At 32.6% G+C, this 10,000-nt stretch overlaps 1 protein-coding gene across 4 annotated transcripts in view; it reads left to right on the top strand.

Annotated features, from left to right (window-relative positions):
- Positions 1 to 10,000, top strand: part of LOC122244032 (uncharacterized) — a 19,734-nt gene that overhangs the window by 4,345 nt on the left and 5,389 nt on the right. For 3 of the 4 annotated variants that reach the window (XM_086535630.1, XM_086535629.1, XM_086535628.1), the window contains exons 4-7: positions 1,260 to 1,358; positions 3,473 to 3,571; positions 7,485 to 7,583; positions 9,275 to 9,373. In XM_086535630.1, coding sequence (XP_086391756.1) covers positions 1,260 to 1,358; positions 3,473 to 3,571; positions 7,485 to 7,583; positions 9,275 to 9,373 — 396 coding nt within the window. The remainder of the gene's footprint in view (positions 1 to 1,259; positions 1,359 to 3,472; positions 3,572 to 7,484; positions 7,584 to 9,274; positions 9,374 to 10,000) is intronic. The other variant, XM_086535631.1, reaches the window with a different exon arrangement.

The raw sequence follows: 10,000 nt of genomic DNA, 5'->3' as shown, positions 1-10,000 counted from the left end.
TAAATACCACAAAAGTGGTATCGATGGATTCCTCTCAACCTCTACTATTCATATATAGTGAAATTAATGAGCGCTTGCTCCCCTGGAGCCCACAATCTGGGTCCCGATAGTAGGGGAGGGCATGAAGTAGATCAGGGAAATTACGGGGTAAAATGTTACGGAATACCATAAAAATGGTATCGATGTATTCCTATCAACCTATACTGTTCATATACAGTGGAAATCATTCGCGATTCCACCTCTGGACCCCACAATCTGGGTCTCTTTTTTTAAGGCACTTCGTGCTACCTCGTCCTACTTCGGGGCATATTTCGCTTGCAAAATCTTAACCCGATGACCTACCTAACTTTGCCTAGTTTTGAATTAATCCCTAGCCAAAGGGGGGCTTCGCCCTTCCCTGGACCCCCTCCTTTTTAGGGCACTTCGTGCAACATACCTTGTGCAAAATACCCCGAAACACCACCATCCTCGCCCTGAAATTCAAACATGGCTGTGTTTACGTATTTACGTCTAGCAACAAATTATGGACTGGAAACCCTCAATGAATTACCTGCATGTGCTGTTATGTTCTCTCGATAGTTGGCGCAATATTCCCCATTGTTTCCAATATAATTCTAGAGTGCCCTCTTTTGAGTGGTCGCGTCATTATCGGTCCTAGTTTCCTATCCTGGGGAAAATATGAGACGAAGACTCAGTTGCTGTCATCATGGCGCAGTGTGAAGGTTGTTCGTGGTCGCGGCATTTTCATCTTCAGAACTAATTACGCATCATAAGTATCACGAAGTGCCCTGAATAGGGGAGGCAAAGCCCCCCCCCCCCCCCCATTGGCTAGGGCAAACTTAAAACCTAAGCAAAGTTAGGTAGGTAATTGGCTAAGATTTTGCATACGAAATATGGCCGGAATTCATTTTTAACCCCGCAATTTCCCTTATCTACTTCATGCCCTCCCCTACTATCGGGACCTAGATTGTGGGCTCCAAGGGTGCAAGCGCTCATTAATTTCACTATATATGAATAGTAGAGGTTGAGAGGAATCCATCGATACCACTTTTGTGGTATTTCGTAACGCGGCGGCGTTCGGAAAATTTACCGCAAAGGCAGTTGTGTGGTCCGGCAGGGATGGTTGCTTGGACTTTGCCATTTTGGAGGCAGAGGATAACTTGTTTGAGGCCACAGTGCTATTTCCATTTCTTATAAAAATTATCATCATTATTATAATCATTAGTATAAGCATCATTATCATCTTCTTTAACTTTCAGGTCGGGACCCATTACACGAGGCTGCTGAGGGAGGTCAAGAGGCAGTGGTCGAGACACTCCTCAATTTTGGTGCGCAAGTGAATGCCAAAGGTGCATTTGGTAAGGCAATTGGAAAGCTTTTGAAGCTATCAAGGGTCTAGAGTTTTCTTTCTTGTCACCTAATGGTATTAATGATGATAGTTTTATCATCAGTAATATTACTAATTTTATTTCTTTTTTTTCTTTTTTTTGTATTTATCTGTTTTTTTATAGATTATATGTGATTATTATCAAATAATTGTCATTTATTTGTTAATTCAGTCCTCATACTTGGAGCCAAAGGGGTTGCCCAGTACCCTTAGAAAAGGTCAATTGAGGGCAAGAGGTTTTTCTCTAGCCACAGAGGCGCCAATGCTCTTGGGTCTTGAGTCAATATTAAGCCAGCAGATATAGTATAGCCTTCATCTTTGTTTGGTTCAAAGGAGGAGAGAGAGTGTTGGGTATTCTAGAGGCAGCTGCCGAGTAATGCCTTTCCAAAGGACACGAAGATGATGCATTATTATTTAAATTATCTATCCAAGTCTCATCTTTATTCATTATCTTTATATCAATAATTTCCATTATTTTTCTTCTTATTCTCTTTATAATTCTCACTAATATTTTTTTCATTCTCTTTCCTAAGAATATTGAGTAGCCTTGTCACTCCTTTTTCTTCTCATTCTCATCATAAGTGTTGTTCCCAATCTCTTTCCACTCTGTGAATTGTTTTTCTTGTTCTAGTTCTATTCATCCTTGTAACCACTTTCCAAATAATTCTTATATCTTTCAGGAAATAATATCTTTGGTATTTTCATTCCTTGTCTTATAATCCATTATATCTTTTTCATTCTCATTATTGACCTCATTTCGTCTTATACTTCATATCTTGCTAATACTTAGTCTCATTATAATAATAACTTTATATTTTTGTAACAGACAATGTGATCACTTTCTTTATTCATATCATTGTCATTTTCACTTTCCATTCATGATATTTTGGATTCTCATTTTAAATCTCTCACTATTAATATCACTGATTAATATTCCTTTACATTGACATTATATGTGTCATTTTGATCATTATCATTTACTTACACACTCATTCCAAGTATCATTAACATTGTCATTATCATGTTAATTCTTGTCCACATATATCTCCCTTCCATTTGTCATTATATCCTTCTATTGTAAGTCATCTATTAATTCTCTCATAATAATTTTATAATAATTCTTACCTCTCTAGCTATAATGATAATATTCATTGCCATTCATTGTTGTTGTTACTTTTATAAATTATTATTATCAACATCATTGACATCATCATTATTATTTCCATTACTAATATTATTATGATCATTATCTCACTGTCATTCTCATTCACATTCACTTTCTCATTGTCATTCTCACTCACATTCACCTTCTCATTGTCATTCTCACTCACATTCACCTTCTCATTGTCATTCTCACTCACATTCACCTTCTCACTGTCATTCTCACTCACATTCACCTTCTCATTTTCATTTTCACTCACATTCACCTTCTCATTATCATTCTCACTCACATTCACCTTCTCATTTTTATTTTCACTCACATTCACCTTCTCATTGTCATTCTCACTCACATTCACCTTCTCATTGTCATTCTCACTCACTTTCACCTTTCCCTGTCATCCTCACATTCACCTTCTCATTGTCATTCTCACTCACATTAACCTTCTCACTGTCATTCCCACTCACATTCACCTTCTCATTGTTATTCTCACTCACATTTACCTTCTCATTGTTATTCTCACTCACATTCACCTTCTCATTGTCATTCTCACTCACATTCACCTTCTCACTGTCATTCTCACTCACATTCACCTTCTCATTGTCATTCTCACTCACTTCCACCTTCCACTGCCATCCTCACATTCATTGTCATTCTCACTCACATTCACCTTATTGTCATTCTCACTCACATTCACCTTCTCATTGTCATCCTCACTTACAATCACCTTCTCATTGTCATTTTCACTCACATTCACCTTCTCATTGTCATTCTCACTCACATTCACCTTCTCATTGTCATTCTCACTCATTCACCTTCTTATTTTTATTCTCACTCACATTCACCTTTGCATTGTCATCCTCACTTCCCTTCTCACGTTCATTACTCACAAACAGACGTCTAACAGAAGCATCTTCCTCCCTCAGGTAAGACTCCCTTACACTGGGCTTCCTGGAACGGCCATCATGCTGTTGCTGAGACGCTCCTCGAGAAGGGCGGAGAAGTGAACGCCAAGGATGATGAAGGTAAGGCGATTGGAAAGCGAGTGACTTCTTAAAGGCGCCAGAAGAATTTTGCTTTTGTTTGTTTTCTCATCTTTGTCTTTATGGAATTTTATAACAATTAGTGTTATAATTTGATTAGGGAATCTTTATAATCTTTTATCATTAATTTTATTGATATTTATTTCTTTATTCTATGAATTTTTCAGTATTTTTTTTTTCATAGATTATTTTATAAAATAGAAATAAATAGATTTTTCTATATTTCTTTATACTATAAATGTTATAATGATTAGTTATAATAATTATGATAATAATAAGTATGATCATCTTAACTATTATTAATATTATCATTATTATTTTCATAATTATCTAAAAGAAATATGATCATCCTCATCATCAATGGTGCTATTCATATTATCATTATTATTTCAATAGGATTACTATTATTATTACTCCTATTTCTATTAAATTATCAATTGTTATCATCCTTCTTCTTATTATTGTTATTTTGATGGTGATCCTGTTCTTGTTCTCCTACATGCTTTTGTTGGTGGTGTTGTTGCGTGGTCTTTGTCAGTGATGACAAAGACAATGATGATAATGGAGAAAGTAATGGCAACAAAAGCAACAACAATAATGATGATAATGAAAAGTTTCATAATGTTGATGGTGGTAATGATAACAATATTAATGATAAAGTAATCATCATTGATAATGTTGATGATAACACTTTCATGATGATAATAGAACTAATGATAATGGTAATGACATATTTATGATAACAAGGATAATAATAATTGTGATGATGAATAATGATAGTAATAAATTTAGAAATATAAAAGTTTAGTTAAGTCCCCCCGAACGGCGGGTCCGTTTTCTTTGACATACGTAATGTCTCCCATGTTCCACCAATATTTGATGTTTTTTTTATTTTACGCTTATTTACTACAAGAAAGACATGTTTTGTTTATGTTACACCATTTATCAGGTGTATGTTTTTCCATTATGAAGACTATATATTTTAACTGCATTGAAACAGAAGTGTTAATCATTTTATATCAAAATGATTTTCTGAATAAATTAGCAGACGCTCAACATCACCACGTGTTTCAATGGCTAAAGAACATCTTTAATTACTGCACGAATATCTTATATTTATCTTTACTTATTTATATTTATCTTTACTGCACGGATGTTTATCTTTAATATAATATTTATCTTTACTGCACGAATGTGGCAAGAAAACCCCACAAATATTAAGGAAGGAAATATTTTATGATACTGATGATAACACTCTCATGATAATGATGGAACTAATGATAATGATATAATGATAATAATGATGGTGATTGGAAGGTGAATAATGATAGTAATAACAGTAATGATGGAAATAATATTTATTGATTATTACGATAATTCTTATTATATTGAATATTTTAAATATTGATTATAAATGATTATATTTTTTTTTGAATTGTAATTATCATTAATGATAATGATTATTTTCAGTGATAATGATTATTTTTGTTATTATCATTTTTAGAAATCATCATTGCTGTTATTATTTTTATCATCATTAATATTTTCATTATCATTATTATCATTATGAATATTATATAATTATCATTATTATTAGAATTATCATTATTATTATCTTCATTATTATTTTTATCTTCATCATTATCATTATCATTCATGTTATTGTCATAATTATCTTTACTAATATTTCTATCATTAATATTGATATTTTTTTATCATTTTATTACCATTGCTATCATTATAGCTATCATGATTACTGTTATTATTGCAATGGTCTTCATAAATATAATAATAAAAACAATAAAAATTACAATAATTATCATAGTAATAAAAAATATATATATTACTGATAAATAATTATCAAACATTCATTTTCATTATAATATTCTTTCTCATTATCATACATATATTTATTTTTCTTTTCCTTCTTCTTTCTATACCTTTTCATAATTCTTATTTTCATTAACATTCTAAGTATTTGCAATTTTATTAATATTCAAAATATCCATACTATTCCTAGCCCTTACCCTTATCACCCTAATCATCTCTATTAATCTCATTCCTAAAACTAGTCTCATTCTCCCTCATAATCACCTTCTCATTGTCATTCTCACTGACATTCACCTTCTGATTGTTATTCTCACAGACATTCACCTTCTCATTGTCATTTTCACTCGCATTCACCTTCTTACTGTCATTCTCACTCACATTCACCTTCGCATTGTCATCCTCACTTCCCTTCTCACGCTCATTACTCACAAACAGACGTCTAACAGAAGCATCTTCCTCCCTCAGATGAAACTCCCTTACACTGTGCTTCCTTTAACGGCCATTCACCTTCTCATTGTCATTCTAACTTATTCACCTTCTCATTGTCATTCTCTCTTACATTCACCTTCTCATTGTCATCCTCACTCACATTCACCTTCTCATTGTCATTCTAACTCACATTCACCTTCTCATTACCATTCTCACTCACATTCACCTTGCCATTGTCATTCTCACTCACATTCACCATCCCTTTGTCATTCAGATTCATTCACCTTCTCATTGTAATTCTCACTCATATCCACCTCCTCATTGTCATTCTCACTCATTTACCTACTTTCTGTCATTCTCACTCGCATCCACCTTCTCATGTCATTCTCATTCATATTCACCTTCTTATTGTCATTCTCAATCTCTCTCACATTCACCTTCTCATTGTCATTTTCACTCACATTCACCTTCTCATTTTCATTCTCACTCTTACTCACATTCACCTCATTTTCATTTTCACTCACATTCACCTTCTTATTGTCATTCTCAGTCACATTCACCTTCTCACTGTCATTCTCTTTCACATTTACCTTCTCATTGTCATTGCCACTCAGATTCACCTTCTCATTGTCATTCTCACTCACATTCACCTTCTCATTGTCATTCTCACTCACATTCACCTTCTCATTGTCAATCTCACTCATTCACCTTCTCACTGTCATTCTCACTCATTCACCTTCTCATTGTCATTCTCAGTCATTCACCTTCTCATTGTCATTCTCACTCACATTCACCTTCTCATTGTCATTCTCAGTCATACACCTTCTCATTTTCATTCTCAGTCATTCACCTTCTCATTGTCATTCTCAGTCATACACCTTCTCATTTTCATTCTCAGTCATTCACCTTCTCATTGTCATTCTCACTCACATTCACCTTCTCACTGTCATTCTTATTAACATTCACTTTCTCACTGTCATTCTTATTCACATTCACCTTCTCACTGTCATTCTCACTCACATTCACCTTCTCATTGTCATTCTCACTCACATTCACCTTCTCATTTTCATTCTCACTCACATCCACCTTCTCATTGTTATTCTCACTCACATTCTACTATCATTATCATTTTCACTCACATTCAACTTCTGAAGACGCTGTCATTCTCACTCATATTCACTTTCTCATATTCATTCTCACTCAATTTCACCTTATTTTCATTCTCACTCACATTCAGTTCACTGTCATTCTCACTCACATTCACCTTCTCATTGTCATTCTCATTCACATTCACTTTCTCACTGTCATTCTCACTCACATTCCCCTCATTGTCATTCTCACTCATTCACCTTCTCACTGTCACTCTCACACACATATTCACCTTCTCACTGTCATTCTCACTCACATTCACCTCACTGTCATTCTCACTCATATTCACCTTTTAACTCTCATTTACACTCATTTTCACTTTTTCATTTTTATTCTCACTCATATTCACCTTATTGTCATTCTCACTCACATTCACCTTCTTCCTGTAATTCTCACTCCCAATCACCTTCGCATTGTCATCCTCACTTCCCTTCTCACGCTCATTACTCACAAACACACGTCTAACAGAAGCATCTTCCTCCCTCAGGTTGGACTCCCTTACACTTGGCTTCCGTTAACGGCCAAGATGCTGTTGCAAAGACGCTTCTCGAGAAGGGCGGAGAAGTGAACGCCAAGGCTAAGGATGGTAAGGCGATTGGAAAGCGAGTGACTTCTTAAAGGCACCAGAAGAATTTTGCTTTTGTTTCTTTTCTCTTCTTTGTCTTTATGGAGTTTATAACAAATTATTGTTATAATTTGATTTGGGAATCTTTATCATCTTTTATCATTAATTTCATTGATATTTATTTCTTTATTCTATGAATTTTTCAATAAAATATTTTCATAGATTATTTTATAACTAGGAAAAAAATAGATTTTTCTATATTTCTTTATACTATAAATATTATAATGATTAGATATGATAATTATGATAATAATAAGTATGATCATCTTAATTATTACTGACATTGTCATTATTATTTTCATAATTATCTAAAAGAAATATGATCATCCTGATCATCAATCATAATCATCATCAATGGTCCTATTCATATTAGCATTATTATTTCATTACTATAACTATCATTGTTACTCCCATTTCTACTAAATTATCAATTGTTAGCATCCTTCTTCTTCTCATTATTGTTATTTTGATGGTGATCCTGTTCTTGTTCTCCTACATGCTTTTGTTGGTGGTGTTGTTGCGAGGTCTTTGTCAGTGATGACAAAGACAATGATGATAATGGAGAAAGTAATGGCAACAAAAGCAACAACAATAATGATGATAATGAAAAGTTTCATAATGTTGGTGGTGGTAATGATAACAATATTAATGATAAAGTAATCATCACTGATAATGTTGATGATAACACTTTCATGATGATAATAGAACTAATGATAATGGTAATGACATATTTATGATAACAACGATAATAATAATGGTGATGATGAATAATGATAGTAATAAATTTAGAAATATAAAAGTTTAGTTAAGTCCCCCAGAACGGCGAGTCCGTTTTCTTTGACATACGTAATGTCTCCCATGTTCCACCAATATTTGATGTTTTTTATTTTACGCTTATTTACTACAAGAAAGACATGTTTTGTTTATGTTACACCATTTATCAGGTGTATGTTTTTCCATTATGAAGACTATATATTTTAACTGCATTGAAACAGAAGTGTAAATCATTTTATATCAATATGATTTTCTGAATAAATTAGCAGACGCTCAACAACACCACGTGTTTCAATGGCTAAAGAACATCTTTATTTACTGCACGAATGTGGCAAGAAAACCCCACATGTATAATTCTCCTACTCTTTGTCACTCTATATTTCTGTATAATTCTCTATATTATATATATATATATATATATATACATATATATATATGTATATATATATACATATATATATATATATATATATATATATATATATATATATATATATATATATATAATATATATATATTACTGATAAATAATTATCAAACATTCATTTTCATTATAATATTCTTTCTCATTATCATACATATATATTTTTTCTTATCCTTCTTGTTTCTATACCTTTTCATAATTCTTATTTTCATTAACATTCTAAGTATTTGCAATTTTATTAATATTCAAAATATCCATACTATTCCTAGCCCTTACCCTTATCACCCTAATCATCTCTATTAATCTCATTCCTAAAACTATTCTCATTCTCCCTCACATTCACCTTCTCACTGTCATTTTCACTCACATTCACCTTTGCATTGTCATCCTCACTTCCCTTCTCACATTCATTACTCACAAACAGACGTCTAACAGAAGCATCTTCCTCCCTCAGGTTTGACTCCCTTACACCTTGCTTCCGTGAACGGCCACAATGCTGTTGCAGAGACGCTCCTCGAGAAGGGCGGAGAAGTGAACGCCAAGGCTAAGGATGGTAAGGCGATTGGAAAGCGAGTGACTTCTTAAAGGCACCAGAAGAATTTTGCTTTTGTTTCTTTTATCATCTTTATCTCTGTGGAAATTTATAATAATTATTATTTAGATCTAATAAGGATACATCTATCATCAGGTTTTCTTATTTCTTCATCATTCAATATTCTTTTTTATTTATCCAATCCTTATGTTTTAGTTGTTAATTTGAGTTATTTGTAAATGTTATATATTCATTATCATTTGTCGTATGTATTTCAAGGTTATGATTATTATTATCATACAAATATTCATTATTATTATACATTCATATCTTATCATTTATTACAATTACATTTGTGTTATTATTATTATTTCAAGAATTTTCTTTTCGTAATTGTCATTTTTCATCATTCATCTTTTGTCTTCCTCTTTTACTCTTTTCATTATTGATATCATTTTTATTTTTACTTCAATTTTTCTTAAATATGATTTTATACATATCATTGCTATGATTATTATTATTATTGTTATAGTTAGAATTATCACTATTTTAATTATTCATATTACTGCTATTTCTATTGAAATTATTATCATAGGTTATCCTTCCTCTTGTCATCATTGATAATTTTGCTGATGATCCTGTTGTTCT

Source organism: Penaeus japonicus, unplaced genomic scaffold, assembly GCF_977035675.1.
Source record: "Penaeus japonicus unplaced genomic scaffold, GWHDUDI00000001_assembly GWHDUDI00001637, whole genome shotgun sequence".
In the NCBI taxonomy this organism is placed as follows: domain Eukaryota; kingdom Metazoa; phylum Arthropoda; class Malacostraca; order Decapoda; family Penaeidae; genus Penaeus; species Penaeus japonicus.
This window is presented reverse-complemented; position numbering and strand designations above follow the sequence as displayed.